Source organism: Silurus meridionalis, chromosome 15, assembly GCF_014805685.1.
Source record: "Silurus meridionalis isolate SWU-2019-XX chromosome 15, ASM1480568v1, whole genome shotgun sequence".
In the NCBI taxonomy this organism is placed as follows: domain Eukaryota; kingdom Metazoa; phylum Chordata; class Actinopteri; order Siluriformes; family Siluridae; genus Silurus; species Silurus meridionalis.
The window spans coordinates 8,991,448-9,010,678 of NC_060898.1; the positions used below are offsets into that span (position 1 = coordinate 8,991,448).

Here is a 19,231-nt window from a genome sequence, read left to right on the forward strand (position 1 = left end):
GAAACCTGACTGATCTAGAGACGATCTGTGTGGAGGAGTGGGTCAAAATCCCTCCTGCAGTGTGTGCAAACCTGGTGAAAAACTACATGAAACGTTTGACCTCTGTAATTGCAAACAAAGGCTACTGTACCAAATATTAACATTGACTTTCTCAGGTGTTCAAATACTTATTTGCAGCTGTATCATACAAATAAGTAGTTAAAAAATCATATATTGTGATTACTGGATTTTTTTTTTTTAGATTATGTCTCTCACAGTGGACATGCACCTACGATGACAATTTGAGACCCCTCCATGATTTCTAAGTGGGAGAACTTGCAAAATAGCAGGGTGTTCAAATACTTATTTTCCTCACTGTATATGAAACATATGTGAAATATATACTATATAATATACAGCAAGAAGAATTGAGCCGAAAAAAAAAGGCTTTAAAGCTTTAGCTTGAAGCCAGAAAAATACTGGTGTAGTGTTTTGCCTGTGCTTTAAAGGAGGGTTGTCATAAATAAGTTGAAATATTCCACTGTACTGCCAAATGATCAATTCTGTTGGTCTGCTCCACCCATATCAGTAGCAAACTAGCAGCATTTATATAATTTGTGGAATCAGTGTCAGGGACACTTCTTGTTCCCTGAAAGGTGATAGAACAGACATATCTTTTGTTCTGTTACTCTCAATTCATTCTTGCACTGTGTGAAACACAGCATCATCTCTGTTCATATTGGATTTTTTCACTGGACCAAATTTATAAATTTAATGAGGACAAATTTGACATTGTTTTGAGATTATTTAAGGTTTCTCACAACAAAATGTTATAATATTCCATTTTCTAGGAACTGTTCTTTCTGATTTAAAGCCTGTGTTTACCATCCTGAACCTGAATAATGGGATACAGTCTTCAAAAATGGAGCCCAATTTAGTGTTTTTTTTTTATCCTTCACACCAGAGTAATCTACTCTTAGGTTAGATTAGATTTGTATTAAGCCTAAAAAGAGTGTGAAGTTTTACATCTTGATTTAATCTCTTGCTCTAGACTTACAGGGCAGACCTGTGCTGTTGCTTCTCTGCCTCTGTATTTGTCCTTCAATTTCAGAGATGCTAAATCGTGGAACGGAGTGGTCAATAGAACTACGTACTGTCATGTCACACACACACACACACACACACACACACACACACACACACACACACAGAGAAAAAAGAAAACAATGGCAGGAGGTAAACGGAAGGGGAGAAAAAAGAAGAGAACAGACAGAAATGTAAATTTCGATAACAAAGTACAGAAAAGCTTTATGCAGAACATGCTCTAAATTATATTTAAAAAATACTCTTAACTTGAACTCATCTCTCTTTAGTGTTCTTACAAGAATGTCAGTCATGTTCATTGTACAGAAAGTATTTAAATATAGTCCATCTACACTGATAATTCACATGTTTATCACAGGTAATGGACATGGAAATATACCTGCACTGCTAAATTGTGTCTAATAGAAATGATCATAAAATAATATCTGCCTGTCCTGAGCATGAGCTTTACAGCTATTGAACAATTCTAATAAACAACATACTCATCACAACTAACTCTAGTAATAATAATAATAAATTAAACTCAAATTGCACAATTATTTATAAATAAGTATAAATGTCATGCTACAAATTCTGTGGACATAAAATTAGCTGTAAACTTAAGCTGTAAGACAACATACCAAAGATGTATTTCATTACTGTATTTCATTACAAAATTTTTATTAAAATTGAATTTGTGCTAATTAAAACTAGGGCTTTTTATGCAATATTATATTAGAAATAATATCAACTGCTGTTAGATCTGTAATTGCAAATTTGCAAACAAACAAATAAATAACAAACTTCAATCATCAGTCTGCATTTTCTACGCCAAGAATGCTGGGCCTTAAATGTAAGTGCCTCTCTTAAAGCAGTATTGTAATAAAATACATAAATAAACAAAATCTGACATTCTGATAAAACTGACTATTCTAGTATTTGGAAAAAATAGTATTAAAATAGTAGTGTTAGCAATGAAATGTAAAGCCAAAGGTCACGATAGTGTTGAAACACGGATATGGAAAGAAAGTTACTAAGAAAGAAATTGTAGTTAAAAAAAGTAGTAAGACAGCTTTACCATTCTCTTGGTTTGAAAACAGCCTACTTGCACTCGATACAGTTCGACCAATGTCAGCCAACGAGCGCAGGTTGGACTTCTTTGTCTGGTGGCGGTGTTTACGCAGCAGCGTGTATGTAACCTTCTCCTTCAACTCGGCCTTCAATAGCCCCATCTCAATCTGAGTGTCTGTGATCATGTCTGAGAGAATGAGAGAATGAGCGAGGTGAGAGGATGACAGACAGAGAAACCGAGAGATTTAATAAAAAACTAGTTTCCCTACTTAAGATATTGACCTACAATTAATTTTTTGTAATGTAGCAATATTACTACATGTAAAGCTATTTCACCCTGTTTTTATTTAGCTTACTTGCTGAATACATTAATTCATATGAAATTGTATCCTATTAAGTGTCAGCAGATGAGTGTACTGTATAAAATAAACTTCTGGTTCACAATTACAAAAACATTTTCTTTTTAATCTGGTGTTTAAAGCAGAATCATGCTCTTCTGTGAATTACATCCATTCACGTATTTTTGTGTTGTTCTGATTTTAGTAAATAAGTAATTTTTTACCGACAATCTGCTGGAGTGAGTTAGCCTCCATGTCAAGCATGACAGTGCCCTTTTCTAAACACTTCTTTAGCTCGAACAGTGAGTGAAGAGACAGTGTGGCCACATGAGGCTTACTCCACCTCTCTCCACCTTCTTCCACTTTCTCTTCAAACTTGATCCATCTACATGGAAAAACACATACATTAATACATTCTAAATTTGTTTAACTTTTTTAATAGCAGTACTTATAAATTCATTATTCACGAAACCGAGTAAAAATGTTTTATATCAATTGATAGACACGGGCGCATTTTGCACATTAATATTTATATATTTGTGTAAAGCTGCTTTGGGACAATTACCATTGTTAAATGGTATATATAAAATTTAATTGAAATAAACTATGAACTTTTAGTAAGATGCAAAGACACAGTGTTCAATTTTACATATACCGTACTTTGCAGTAAAGTAAAATTTGTATAACTTAAAATTACAATAATGACTAACATTTCAAATCCCTGATTTAAAAGTTGTACATAAGATATTCAGAGCACAGGCTCATCAATGATATGCCATTCCTTGAACAGATAAGCTACATAAGTGAATTTCCCGAGTTTATAGTTTTTAACTATAGGAAAAGTAAATGACCAAATGGTAGCACATGAGGCCTCAGGAGTGTATTCGTTTTGGGTTAGGGTTATTACAATAATAACATTTTTGCCCATATTCTAATCAATGACTTGCTGTTAAGACAATTCTATCTTAATAATTGCTTAATATTTTCCTTTTTGGGTTCACCTAATTTTTGCATGGGAGCATACATAATTAAAAACGTTTTACTGAATTTCAGAATAATATTTTGATAGCAAGGAAAAAACATAAAATACCTAGTGTTTGTGTTATAAATAAATAAATACATCAATAAATGGAATAAAACAATAATTTGCCAATAATATATCAACATCATATGCCAATACTTTATTTTTTAGTTCATTATCGAATTACACTTGTTGCAACAATTTTTTTCAACTGTTTATTGTTACATTTAATGTTGTTGAACTTCCAGGATTTTTACTTATTTGCTGTAAACAGTCACTCCCTCACCTGTCTGTTTGTCTCTTTTTAAGGTACTGAGGTTACTGAGAAACAGAAAAACATAGAAAACTCTGTCCTAAGAACTCTTCCAGCCATGAAAAATACAAATGATTAAAAATAATAATAAAATCGGCTTGGGAGATACAGATAAATAATGGAAAATCTAAAAAAAAAAATTCCCTTTTTATAATTGTTTTAATTTTATTTATTTATTTATTCTCATATTCCATTAGCCAGAGAGCAATGCACTGTAAAATTAATAACTGTACTATCAGTTTATCTCTGTGACTCAAAAAGCTCTGTTTGTCTAATTCCCCTTATACACACACAGGTTTGCAGGAACACAGGGCTAAAAAGTAATAGGAGTTTGTGACTGAATTGCTTCTTGAGAACAGAATTGTTCTTCAACAGAGAACAATATATTTTTCACATTGTCAACACCCCAAGATTTTCGCTGCTGGCTCCATTAAACCAACATTTGGCAGTGCCATGAGTGACCAAAGGTTTGGCTTTAGCAGCCTGACCATGAATACTGATACTGATACTGCAGCTCCCAACAAACAGTATTGGTGGAGTTGGCAGCTATGGTTTTATGTTTTTTTGGATACAATTTGGCATAGTACCCAGACATCCCTTTTAGACATGATGGTATGCTGATATTACCCTGGATCTCATTGCAATATTTTATTTACTGCTGTGCAATTGCTCTGCTAATTCAATCTTCAGACTCTTCTCATGACTTGTGAGTGTGCAATCAGTAAAGCCTTAAAGCCATAAATATATATATATTTACACGTTTATATATCCGTACATATACGTAAAACATCAAATTTTCTAGTGGACAGTGTTTTAGTTTTATTGTCAAACCCCATGTCAAATCATAGAAATTTAAAGAAATTCTCACAAAAGGTTTAGTGGTATAGGCTTGTGGGTCTTTTGGAAGGAGGAACTGAGTGCAGCAAAGTAAATTCAAGTCAAACAGAAAAGATACACTATTAACTGGATTTTCTCATTCCTTTTGTGTACTTTGTTATATAATGTGTGTGTGTGTGTGTGTGTGTGTGTGTGTGTGTGTGTGTGTGTGTGTGTGTGTGTGTGTGTGTGTGTGTGTGTGTGTGTGTTAATGTTACCTGGCTGTCTCCTTCCATTCAACCTCATTGCCATCAGTAGTGAGAAGCTCATCAAGTTCAGTAAATAACTGTGGAGGGGCCGGGCCGCTTTCTTCCTCACCCAGAATAAAGCGGATCCGTTCGGCTGCCGGAGAGACTGTAGATAGAGAAGATAAATTGAAGACCAAAACCAAGACAGCATGTAATAATTCATGTGTGCTGTAAAAACAATGTAAAATGCTGTATTATTTAGAGAATATTAAATAAAAATTTTTATATAAATTAAATAATAATATCTTTATTACATTTATAATTTCATTTGACAAACCTATAAACAAACAACTACATTATTGTTTAGCTGTACCCAACATGAAACTGCATATCTGCATAATCTCAATGTTCTGAGAAAATCATCTTCATCTACACTGAAATTTTATGAGCATTGAAAATGTATACATAAGAATTGCGTTGCCCTGTTTCTGCACTCACATTCAATTCTTAGAATTTTTCTGTTACCTTCATTTTATCTAGACAAATGTAGTGAGCAGTAGGGTAGCGTTTGATTTTGCATATGTGCATTCATGCTGTGGAATTGACATATCATGCTAGATCAGGGCAAAGCAAAGGCCTCCCAAAAGTCAACACATCCTTACAAACACACATACACAAACAAACATGTCAAAGACTGGGGAGGCTATGCTACAAGAGCAAAAAGATCATGGCAGTATATATATATATATATATATATATATATATATATATATATATATATATATATATATATATATATATATATATATATACATATATATATATACACATATATATATATATATATATATATATATATATATATATATATATATATATATATATATATATATATATATATATATATATATATATATATATATATATATATATATATATATATATATATATATATATATATATATATATATATATATATATATATATATATGTATATGTATATATATATATATATATATATATATATATATATATATATATATATATATATATATATATATATATATATACATATATATATATATATATATATATATATATATATATATATATATATATATATATATATATAAGGCTCTAGTTAACACAGATTCCCCTAAACTCGACAGTTGAACGTAACCTGGTCTGATAAATCAGAACTTAATGCTATTTAAATGAACCAATGAACCCAACAGTTCAGACTGGTAGAGGTGGTGTAACGGTGTGGGGAAAGTTTTTGTGGTACACTATGTGCTTGTTAATACCAATAATTATTCAATCATTGCTTGAATGACACAGCCTATTTGAGAATTGTTGTTGACCATATATCCTTACAGGACCACAATTTACTCATCTTCTAATGACTTGATGATATGAGCATGATATGAGCATTTTAATGAGCATGATGATACACCAGTTCATAAAGAAAAAAACAGCAATAAATTGGACCTAAAAAAATATACAGAAAACGGACAATGCAATCATGACAAAATCTACCAGAAGGAATGGTTTGAGAATTCATGCCAGATTTACAGCATTTTAACAGACACCCATATCCAGATTGAAATATGTTAGCATTAGGCAAGGATCAACCTGCATAACGTATGGCTATAATGCTATGAACAACACAACACCATTAAGACTAAGCAACAAGTTTGAAGAAATGACTAGTGTATGCTGAAAGAAGAGATGCAGAAAGAATAGATTCTCCTCATAAAGTGGAATGTCATATGTCATAACCAGTCCATATGCAGACCATGATGATTTAGACATACATTTAGCCATAGACATCTATAAATATTTGCTTAATGATGGGGGTCAATGACATCTAATTAATATGGCGTAATTTGCAGGAAAAAACTTAAAGTGGTACCCAAGAGAGATAATGGTACTGGTGTGCTGCTTTGCTTAAACCCAAGATGTTTTTCTGTCTTAGTAAGCAAAAAGAATAGGAAAGGACAGGATACTTGTAGCTATGACCATAATTACAAAGCTGCTAAAGCGCCTACAAGAGACATATTGTGTATGAACACTATAATGTGGTCTGGCATGTATGAGATAAAGAGAAACAAGGCATTATGACAGCTGAATTCATTACAAATATTTGTAATATTGGACACAAACACTTTTCTGCTGAACCGTGAATAAAGGCCAGATCAAACAAATAACATACACATTTGAACTCATCTAGTCATATTCATGAACAATTACCTGCTTTCCTAACCCCTCATCACTTACTATAACCACACACATTTTATAAGAGAAAAACAAGCCTAAAGTCAAAGACGTGCTAAAAAAGAACCACTTGAGGAAAAACCACACTGTGCCTTAATGCAGCTTAATGTGGCAGAAGAGGACAAAGAACGAGAAGAATGTCCTTTTGCAAACCATCCCCTTAACAAATGAGTCATTTTGGACTGTAAGTTAGGGATAAGTGTGTGAGAAATTCTCATTAGTTTTGTGAATAAGTGTAATGGGGGATCTTTTGATTTAAAAAAGACAACCAGTGACTTTGGGCAGTCTAGATATAATAAATACAGCGCTGGATTTATTCTTCTGGGCTATTCTACTCAATAAACTGGCAATATTCTCCAAAAAATGACAGTCATTTCATTTAAAGTGGGATTTTTATATTCTAATCTTACTTATTTACTTTAAATGGACTACAATCAAAGCAAGTGAAAAAAGCCATATGAAGTAGTTATTATTGTTATTGCATTGTAGAGGAGACAAAGTCTAGGTGCATGCTAGATAGTTTAGCACCATGTCACTTACTGAGAGGTTTGAGGATGCTGGAGGCAGAGTCATCCACATTCTCAGTGTCTGATTTGTCGCTTACTCCTTCGTTTGATCGTTCTTTTTTTTCTTTGTGACTTGAGCGTCTTCTGTGTCTCCGTCGGCGACGATAACTCTTAGGCACATTGACACCGATGTACACTGTGTGATGGCCTGTACACACAGACACACACACACATAAAACATTATAATTGCACTTGGTTAGCACAGTTTAAAATAAAAATCATGATCTCATTAATCAAACAAAAATCTAATAATCTTTTTTTATATAAAAACAGGCACTACAAGTAAAAGGTAGACATTTAACTGTAAAAGTAATTAACTAATCTGTTAAAAGTATTTTTCAATAATTCTTATTATTGAAAAGAGGGAGAAAGAAAGAGAGAAAGAGAGAAAGAGAGAGAGATAGATAGAGAGAGAGAGAGAGAGAGAGAGAGAGAGAGAGAGAGAGAGAGAAACAGAAACAGAAACAGAGACAGTTGTTTCTGTGTGAAGTGAAGTTAACAGGCACAAAACTCTCCTCTGTTATTACTGCTGAACAGGAAGTAGTTGTTGTTTATTTATAAACTAATGAGTGTATGATAGTGATCAACAACATATGCAAACTCTCTCTCTCACACACACACACACACACACACACACACACACACACACACACACACAATTCTGACCAATTGCAACATTGATAATGACATCATAAAAAGTTGTATTTTTAGTGGTGTTACAACCTGGATTTGAAATAGACTTAAAAGTTAGATTTACCGTTTTATCTGCACACGTACATATTTAACATTAGTAGATGCAAAGTATTTTTTGTGATGCAAAATTTATTAATTATACATCAAAAGCTGACATTTATTAGTTGCAATTTTTATCTACCCCCTGGGTCAGACCTGCAACTTGGATACCTTATCCATCTACAGTTTGTCTCTAGCAGCTGACATCAGATATTTTTGCAAATTTTTTTTACAAATGCGTTCAAATGCTGATTGGATGAAAGATATTGGTGACAAGCAGTTTTTAAGCCTTGCAACAGATTAATAGGATTGATGTCTGGGTTTTGAAGAAGTCATTCAATCAAATTTAGTTTATTGTTTTTTAACAAATGCAGTGTAGCACTTGCAGTACACATACGATCATGTACAATGTAAACTCTGCCCTAGTTTCTTTATTTCTCAGATTGCCCTGTATTTGACATTTATGAAGTGTCTCAGTCCCTGCTGAGTCTCACAACATAATGATTTCACCACCAAGTTTGTCTGTGAGGACAAACTGTGTGTGTCTGTTCTTAGGTTGAGAAGCAGTGTTGGGCTTCGTAGGATAATTTCCTCCATTTATATATATATATATATATATATATATATATATATATATATATATATATATATATATATATATATATATATATATATATATATATATATATATATATATATATATATATATATATATATATATATATATATATATGCACAGATTTGTATGTCTATTATGTATCCATGGACAACGGTGTACCCATATTATTAGCCTGATCTTTACGTAGAAAATGTAGAAAAAACAAACTGTAGGTAACTCCACAGGCAAGCAGAATGCTTAAAGGAAAATGTTGACAGTAAAATCATCACAACTACTACGAAATGTTTTGATGTTTTTCTTCTTCTGAGAAAGTCAGCAGATAGATACCGCACCAGCAAAGCTGTCGACATTCAGTCCAAAACACTGGCTGTGATTTGTGTCTATATATAATGTGTTTATATGCCCATGTTACTTGGAAGGAGTAATATTTAAAATGAGCTATTAATGTGTCACTCTTGTTTTAATTACAAATAGGACAAAACAAGAAACACCTAAAAGGAAAAAATTTGCACAAAAAATGCTCTGCCCACAATGACTAGTGTTTAAGTGTGTGTACTGTGGTTAGCGGCTTTTCTATAAATGGCCCTACCAAACACCCATTCTTGAAACACTAAAAACATACACAATTCAACACTTACGTAGATCTGTGTGTGCACTGAGGATTAGAATAGCAAATGTCTTTACATGTCTTTAGCGTATGATGTCCGCGTACTCGCTATCTTTATTCCCCATAATCCACTGTTAGCCTAATATATGTGTCATTACCGCATCAACGCCAGCAAAAAGAGCAAAGAAAACAAAGCAACACAAAGGAGCAAGTATAGCTTGTTAGACAAAAGATGAGTGTGTGTGTGCATGTGTGCATGTCATACTCTCAACCTCCTCCTTGTCACAGTGTTTGACATAGGAAGCGCCTCTGTCCACCACAGCCTCATCGTCGACCCTGCAAAAAGAGGGAGATGCAAAAAAAGAGGGAAAATTTAAAATGCAATGATGAGAAAACAGTTTTTTTGTTGTTGTTGCTTAAAATCGTAATAATACTTTTTTAGCCATGTGCAAAGAACTACAAAATTGATGCCCCTCTCTTTCTAATCATGACTTTAGGAGAAAAAAATACTCAAATACATGTATGTGTGTACATATAAATACATTAACTAGGAAATAAAAGGCTAAATGTATTTTATATGTCTATTGATTCTTTCATTTTTTTCCAAGCTTGTGGAGTCATGTACTGTTATTAGCATCTGATTTCTGATGGGAGGCTCTTATCTCATCTTACCCTAACTCTTGTTAGCACACATGCAGACACAGGCAAAATTTTACACACACTGACACAATATAACACATCCCCACAGATGGCACAAACATATACACATACAGTCAACACCATAATTATTGGCACCCTTCAGGAGAAAGGGGAGAGTTATCAGTACACACAAAACAAAATCTAATTGCTGGACTAAACGAAACAAAGGATGAAGTGTAGTTTTTAATTGCACTTAATCTGCAAAGTGAGTATATACATACATGCTCTCTATCAACATGGGACACAAAAAAAGACAAATCATTGATGTCACAAAGACAGTTTAATATATATAAAATACACAGACAATTAAAAAAACAATTTGGGATAGTCAGGATTATTTTATAAATATACCGCCATTTTCTTCCTAAATTTGGCAAGAGTGGCAACCAGAGAGAATGAAGGTTATATTTTAGGACATATGAATCCAACCAACTGCATTTTGGCCAGCTGTTGCTCATGCATCCTTACACAGCATGGTAACACAATCTGAGGAAAAGCTCTATCTGCCCTAGTCAGCATACTGTACATACACTCACAAATATCTAAAATTGCCTAGCGTTGCTGTTATTATCAGGGGTCAGAGCATGGCCAGTTTTGCTCACTTATTCCAAATAAATTTTTAAAGCCTTAAAAAAATCCACACCAAAACAAACTAAAAGATGACAGTTTGTTTGAGCTCAAAATATCACTCACTGCATGCATTATTCATTTTTATTAAGGGTGCCAATAATACTGGAGCTACAGCTATAATATAACACACTTACTCGCAACAAAAGCAAAAAAAAACACACAACGATAAATGACACACTAGTACTAAATACATAAATGTATACGCACATAAAAAAATCACAAAGCCACAACACACACACACACAAAGACACACCCTGACAGCATACACACACATTAAGTAACTATTCCTTTAGATTTTGCACTCTGCAGCTGTTCTCGTTGTCTTCCCATGTGTTTAGTGAATACATTAATCCCCCGTTTTATTGCGGTTCAAATCTCGCGCCCCCGGTTTATCGCGGAATTGCAATATGTTTGGCTGATTTTCCCGTGCGTTCACGGATAGCACGATAGACCAAAACACTTAAAGGGAATTGTTTTTATGGAGTTTTATGTTAAAACAATAAAATTTATAAATAAAAATATGATTATTCATTATGAAATTAAGTAAAATGTTAATACAGTACTGTACTATATAAATAAAATAGTATTTTTGGGGTGGTGTCCGTTTAACAAGGTTTTACGTTTATTGATGGCAGTTTTGGAACGTAAATGAGGGATTACTGTATCAGAAAGACATTTAATCAAATTGAAGTTTAGTGTACTTCCATTGACTGTTCTATATTCTGTTATATTCTTTGAGGGGAGCAACAAGTTGAAGCCACCCAAACACATTCCCAGTAATTGCTCTCCAATTCAAATCAAGGTCCATATGCAGGTCTGTTTTTTACAATGGTTGCACGATTTCATTTTTAATTGGCATTAACCAGTTCGATTTGTTTAATCTCTAGTTCTCAAATGCAGATTTTGCTTATTCCTGTCTTTGCCCATCAACTGTGACACAGAATAGTAAAAAAAAAAACATCTCAGCACCATGCTATGTCCAGTACACTCCCATTTTTGTCTCACAAACTTCTAATCAGTGTGCAAGTTTCCCACCTGCATGTTATGACTTTGTTGTTGAAGCCTGTGAAATCCCAATCCTAAAATTGGTGGTAGATTAGTGTTTCATGTTTAAGGGTTTAACAGTCTAATATAATGCAAATATTTATTATTTTGGATATTTATTGGACAATTTTTTTCCTAGTATAGACCAAAATTTGTTAGAGTTGAAAATGTAATTTGTAGTTTGCATGAGGCTGTTCACTTAGGTGCAATGGGACATGTACTGTATTGCTGTTTATCAGCATTTTCACTGTGCTGCACACCTGACAGTTGTGGTCGAAATGTTCATAGAGGGACTGAAAAACACAATCTACCCCTATCATTTTTATACTTTTACTCCAAAACTCCTAAAAAAAAAGTTCTATTTAGTCTTCTATAGGAGTCTGTGATGTGTTCCACTGGGAAACCACTACAAGTTTTGGAAACTTGTTGTGGTTTGTTATTGTTATTAGCAGTAACAGTACAGTAACAGTACCATATAGCAGTGGTCCCCAACCTTTTTTGCACCACAGACGAGTTTAATGTCAGACAATATTTTCATGGACTGGCCTTTAAGGTGTGGCGGATAAATACAACAAAATTAAGTAATACGACCTGCAAAAAAAATTATTTTATAAATATAATAATAAACGTGAATCCACTGTGTTGTTTTTGTTAATTTTGCTAGCATGGGGTTTCAATTTAGCGGTAATGTATTATGTGTTACCGGCCGGAGCAGCACCTTTAAGAAGGTAATGGATGTAGGTAAGACATGTAACCGAGGCAAGCATCTTGACATGCATCAAGAGTGAGTCATAGACAGATGTGGCGGAGAGAAATACAACATCGTTCAGAATCAGATAATAAATAAACCGGAAATAATGTAAGTTATGTAATCATTTTGTGCGGCCCGGTACTAATTGACCCACAGACTGGTGCCCTGGGGCTGGGGACCACTGCCATATAGAACCCTTTTAAAACATTAGATCCACTAAGTATAGACAGAATTCTTCAATAATTCATTACTTTAACATTTAAATGTCTACATTCAGGTTTTTCTTTTTCTTCTTAAATTTCCACTTTTTAAAATATACTTATTTAATACCCCACATGGTACTGTATAGTCATATCTGAATTATGCTGCTTCAAACAGGAAAAGTGAGAGAATTCATACTGCCTCTTTTTTTAATCAAAAAAGAAGAAACCAAGCAACTGGAAAAAGAAAAAGGAAACACAGTAATTTGTTCAACGTCAATAACTCACACTCATTTTATGTTTTTTCTTTTTGCCTAATATAGAAGAGAACAAAAATGATTCCTGAGAATCACATTGAAAGCTTTCTGGCAGGTTAAAAATACTCCAAGCTTGTAGCAGATCAATATCAGGTTTCCTACACACGCTGTGTGTAAAGTGTATGGAAGCTTGTGAATGGTTCACTCGAAGCTCTAAATCAGGAACATGGGGGTTACAGTACATGTAGCTACTAAACCTCAATCTCAATCTATGGCTTCAACTCTGATTATTGCATGTGCTGATTTAACATCTACCTCAGCTAGCGATTTTGCATAATTTTCATTATTTCTGGGTTACCTTAAAAACAGCTTCTCAAATTAAACATGCATAGGCATCAAAGGCTTCTGAAGGATTTTTGACATCTATGTTGCTTTTATTGTTTAGCTTATGGATGATATAACCCTAAAATATTTGTTTTAACTCTTTTGTCTTCAAGTGACTAAATAACTTTACAGAAAACACAAACTAAAAATCCAGTGTGGCATCAATCATTTTTGTAGGGTTTTGTCAACCTTAAAGACGAACTTTATTCATTCCCAGTGGAATACAGACAGGAAGCAAGGCAGCATGAGTAGACTAGCAGCTGTTCAAAGTGATCTTTAAAGCAAACGAGAATTCAATCTGACAAATACCACAGTAAATACACAGAAACTTTTAAAATATATTTTAGAACCTTTCAAATAGATAATGTAACAGCAAGCTTTCAATGTTTAAATTATCAGTCAGACCATGTGATGAAACTGAAAATATTAGCTCTGTTCAAGAATGGATCTTTCAAAACGCCTTCCAAGCAGCTGCAGGCTTTTGAAGAAGGCAAGGAAGTCAAAGGTCAGGATTGCATCACTATAAAGCACGTAAATTGTGAGAGTGATTTAATATGGAACAATTACATTTCTCCAAAGCTGACAGTTTCTAACACCATATCAGGAGCCTGATTAGCATTTCAGCATAGTTAAGATTATATCAGCACCTCCCACTGTCAATACCGCTATCAGCAAATGAAAAGGGCACACAGATTTTAAAACAACTTTTAAGATGGCACAACAGCTTAAAGTCAAAACCTTGAACCCAAGTTGTCTCAATGTGTTAAAGACCCCGATGCTTTTCAGTCATTTCTTATGAGCTTACACATGACAACGATGGCATAATAAAATGTTGTTTCAGAACTTAAAATTCACAAATTTTGTTTTAACATGCACAACTATCACACCAATCCATCTCCATACACGCAAACACACACACGCGCACGCACATGCAGGCACGCACACATGCACACACACAAACAGGGTATCATTTCATTTTATTTCTTTTTTTCTCTCGGTTCTCTCGGTCTCCCTGCTGTCCAGGCTTTCAGGATGCAGCGTTTAGCATGCAACAGATCAATGACATTAAATGTACTGGAGCAGGTGAACTTTACAACATAGCACTTAACAGAGACCGTCATGTAAAACATTCATCCTGTTCCCTGGGATCAGTTATCACTTTGACCAGTTATGTGAACTTTCTCTAGTACTACCCATGTGTAAGCCAGGCCCTAAAGTGAAACTGATGAGGATGCTAGCATTAGCATTATCATTAACCTTAGGTGTAGTATTTCAGGAGAGGATAGGTTACAGGCAGACTGCTGCGTTAGGAAACTTAAACACCAGTGGCTTTGGGCTCAAATAACTATGGCACAATACAGTTATGGCTTCATCCAGGAAAGACCCATAATGCTTTTTTAAAATTCCATTTGGGGTTTTCTGTTGCAGTACCAGAAACTCAAACTAGTGTAAATATAAACTAAATACCCAATTTATGTTTTATAGCAACAAAAACTAGTGCTGGAATACGTTGGGATATGAATTTGGATATTTTACTTAAAAAAGCTGTAGCACTTACTATGGAAAATTCTATTGTACATGGTTTACTAAGTCATATTATAGAATAGTGTGAACTAATCTGTAATGGTGGCATACTACTCAAGCCCCTGGACCACCCATATTTCAGAATTAATTATAAACCTCTTTTTATAAGCTATACAAAGGATCTTAACCCTACATTAGTTTTAACTCTATTTTACTGTAGACCTTAATAGATGTTAATAAATATTTTTCCCAGCATTCTGTGAAACAGTTACAGTGTACAGTGCCTGTCAAAGGTTTAAAAACACCTAGGCATTTTACGGTTGATGCAAAATATTTGCAGGTTAATTTTGTTTATATGCAAATTAATTTTTATATTTTGTGTACATTTAGCTCAAATGCTTTGCCATGCTTCTTGTAAAAGTTGCCAAAAGTACGCTTCACTAGTCTGATATTCTTTCCTGATCCAGTTTTTCCCAGAGCAGTTAAACAGGATTTACATTCATTAAATTAAACACTCCAGCCAACTCTTTGCTCTTTAAATAACACTTACAGAGCTTGAAAGTATCTTGCAGGTCATTGCCTTTTATATGGTGAAGATGGTTCCAATTAGCCGTAGTACAGACAGAATTGCATGGTGTTGAAGTATGAAATGGTAACAATGCTGGTTCAGTATTGCTTTCACCCAGAAAATGTCTCTAACCCTCCCTACAACCCAAACCATGAAGCTTTCACTTCCATATTTACTTGTGGGTGTGAGGCAATCTGGTCCCATCTCTTCTGTTCTCCGTATTACATAAGTTCTTCTGTTAGAAACAAAATGAAAACAAAACACAATTCTTCTGTGTTTCTGCCTTTTACCTAGTTTGCTGCATATCATTTAAATGCATGTATCTCAAAAATGATAACAAAAAATAGCATTTCAAACTTTTGACAGGCACTGTCTGTTCTAGTAATGTGTCAATTATTTTTTTTTTTTACATATTATGTATCACTTCCCTGAGCACAGATGCTAATAAGCAAAAATATCTCTCTAGACTAGAAATTATGCTGAAAATTATATTGTGTGTGTGTAATAATATGCCACAAAAGTTTTTATATTTACAGTTTTAACAAACGCGCTTATACAACCCGAAATCCAAAAAAGTTGGGACACTGTGTAAAATGAAAATAAAAACAGAATGCAATGATTTGCATTTAAATCCCCATTCTATTGACAATAAAACAAAATACAAATAAAATGTTTAAAATTAGAATATATACCACTTTAAGTAAAAAAAGTTAGGACAGGGCCATGTTTACCACTGTGTTTGTATACATCTTGGAACTAAGAAGACCAGTTGCTGAAGTTTTTGAAGAGTAATGTCCCATATGTGTCTGATACAGGATTTTGTGCTCAACAGTTAGGGTCAAGACTACAGGCAAGCCAGTTCAGCACACATAACCTTCTACTACAAAGCCATGCTACTGTAATAGATGCAGTATGCAGTTAGCATTTCCTTGCTCAAATATGCAAGGCCTTCCTAAAAAAAAAAAAAAACCCTTTTTCTGCATGGAAGCATTTGTTGCTCTAAAACCTGTATATACCGTGTAACAGTGATGGAGATTTTCCAAATGTCATTCCACAGGCACAAGAGCACTCTTATATCATCAGAGATGTGGCTTTTAGAACTGAGCGCTGATAACAAGCATTTGCTCAATAACACCTGCATGTCTTAGGGCATTATGAACATAATTTTACAAGCTCCCCTATTTAGACACTTACTTGCACCAGCCTGTTAAAGTTCTGTCCCAGGTCATTTCTGTTTATAACCATCAGTGGCAGTTGATTTCTCTCTGTGAACTAAATGCTGCCAATTTTAGAGCCAAGGTCCTACAATAATGGAGCAGCAAAACGTTTTCCTTCATTAATAAATAGTACAGTAAAAACTGAGTTTAGACATAGGAGTGTGCAATCTGTGTCATTTGTTTTAATCCCTACTGTAGTGCAAGAAAAAAAACGCAATCATTAGTCCACATGAGTGGTGATAAGCAGAAAAGCATGATCAAAGACTGATTACATTCTTCTCCTCTCTTTATACTAAGTCTCCCTTCCTTAGCAGTCCTCACATTTCATTTTCACTTCCTTTTACAGTGTGGTTTTTAAAGGGGCAATGCTCATATTAGGAATGTGCAGGGGTGGACAGTAATAAAGTATTTTTATCTAAGCTACCTAAACTTTTGCAGTAATTATTACAAGTATCTGTACTTTATCAGAGTATTTATTTCATTTTCGTCACTACATTGTATTGCATAATATTTAACTATTTACTCCAATGGATTTCAAAAACACATCCTGTTCCTCAATACTTTGAAGTGAATAAATAATTTGTGTTAAAAGAGAACCTGTCATGAGATTCTCACAAGATTCCCCATGGGTCTTGTATGGAGTAAGGGTTCTTTCATTTATTGTGTCTTTAACAATAGAAACCTCTCTGATGCACATTGAAATGGAAGAATAAATTGCATACATTATTATAACGTAGCTCTCAAGGTTCACTGGGTTACATTTGATACTTAATTACTTTCCAATGCAACTACTTTTATAATTTTGCTCAAGAAGAAATGTATGAGGAGTACCGTTACTTTTACTGGAGCCATATTTAAACGAGGGATTTGTACAGGAAGAGAACATTTCCTTCATCAGGAAATTCTGGGTTGTGAAGTTGTAGTTATTTAACAGCTAATCATGACACAACAATGAAGAGACAAGCATTCCAAATATCTTCCAAGTAACGCTGTTAGACATAAGCACTACCTGGTAGGTGGTTGGAATGTTGCTCTCTTGATTGTTGTCTCATGAAACGCTATTAAGAAACTTTTTCCATAAGCATTACTCAGAATGTTTGCCACTGAACTGGATGTCTGTTTATAGCTAATAGCGCAAAAATGGGTTTGAAACACAACAAGCCAGCCTTTCTACCTACTTATAGTTACAGTTGTTGTTGTGAGACAGGCACAAAAAATACAGTTGTACCCTCAAAAGACTGTCTTCTTGAAAAGAAATAAAAACGCTTTAGGTCGTCATGTTGTACAAAGCACAGAATGTCCTGAAGAGTACTTTCATGGAAAACCTCAAAGTAACAGATTTACCTACAGTAAGTGCTCTACATATATTTTTAATTCTGCTTCTTATTTAAGCTTTTTATGACAATCGCTTCTTTATCAAGTAACAAGAATGTTAATCTGTTTGATGCTGGACTTAGACAATTTTTATACAACTGAGTAGTAAGGATTACGAACCCAAGTACCTCCAATCATCTGCCCCTCACCACAAGGGACAATTCAATTTTATTTATAGCGAAATGTTAGTAATCCTCTAGATATCAGAGAATAAAAGATTGTTTAACTGAATTAAAAACAAAACCACAGCATTCTATCTGGATACTAGTTATCAACGTCTATCATCAGTGATCTAACCATTACTAAAACAAACAACACAAAGAAACACAGCAGGACTAAACTGTATAATGTATATTAACTGTATAATTACTGCATATTTTTTATAGACAGCCTTTTCATTGGTGGAGTCTGTAACACTAAGTGAAATAAATAATGTCCATTTACAGTTTAACATGAAAACTCATTATGATGGGTCTTTGTATTGCATTATTTTTTATAGGCCTTTAATTTATTTTTGTTCTAAGTACACACACTTAAGTGGATATCAATGGTTATTCCAGAAGTAATAAGAGCATTTAAAGGTTCTATATGGGTTATAAGGGCCCAAGGCTGCAAACTGTCTAGGAATGTATGCGCGTGGGAATGCAGGTTTCAGGTGTTCTCATACATAGCACTACACACCCATTTGCTTAACCTTAGTTGTCACATTTAGGAGCTCTTCTAATGTTTATTGTCATTACTTTTGCTATTCTTGTTTGATTTTAGCTAGGCAATAATACTACTCAGCATGTTGTTCACTAAGTTAGCTCATTTGCTGTGTATATATTTGCTCTCCACTCAGGTAAGATGTACTTACCTCCCATCTCTCCCTTCTAGGTAAGATTTTCTTCATGTTGGAGTCTCAAAATATTCCACA

At 34.0% G+C, this 19,231-nt stretch overlaps 1 protein-coding gene across 6 annotated transcripts in view; it reads right to left on the reverse strand.

Annotated features, from left to right (window-relative positions):
* slc4a4b (solute carrier family 4 member 4b) overlaps positions 1-19,231 on the reverse strand; it is a 44,565-nt gene that overhangs the window by 20,635 nt on the left and 4,699 nt on the right. For 4 of the 6 annotated variants that reach the window (XM_046867493.1, XM_046867495.1, XM_046867492.1 and 1 more), the window contains exons 2-7: positions 9,933-10,003; positions 7,684-7,857; positions 4,900-5,035; positions 2,696-2,856; positions 2,141-2,320; positions 1,037-1,132 (exon numbers count right to left, since the gene is read on the reverse strand). In XM_046867493.1, coding sequence (XP_046723449.1) covers positions 1,037-1,132; positions 2,141-2,320; positions 2,696-2,856; positions 4,900-5,035; positions 7,684-7,857; positions 9,933-10,003 — 818 coding nt within the window. The remainder of the gene's footprint in view (positions 1-1,036; positions 1,133-2,140; positions 2,321-2,695; positions 2,857-4,899; positions 5,036-7,683; positions 7,858-9,932; positions 10,004-19,231) is intronic. The other 2 variants (XM_046867497.1, XM_046867496.1) reach the window with 1 other exon arrangement.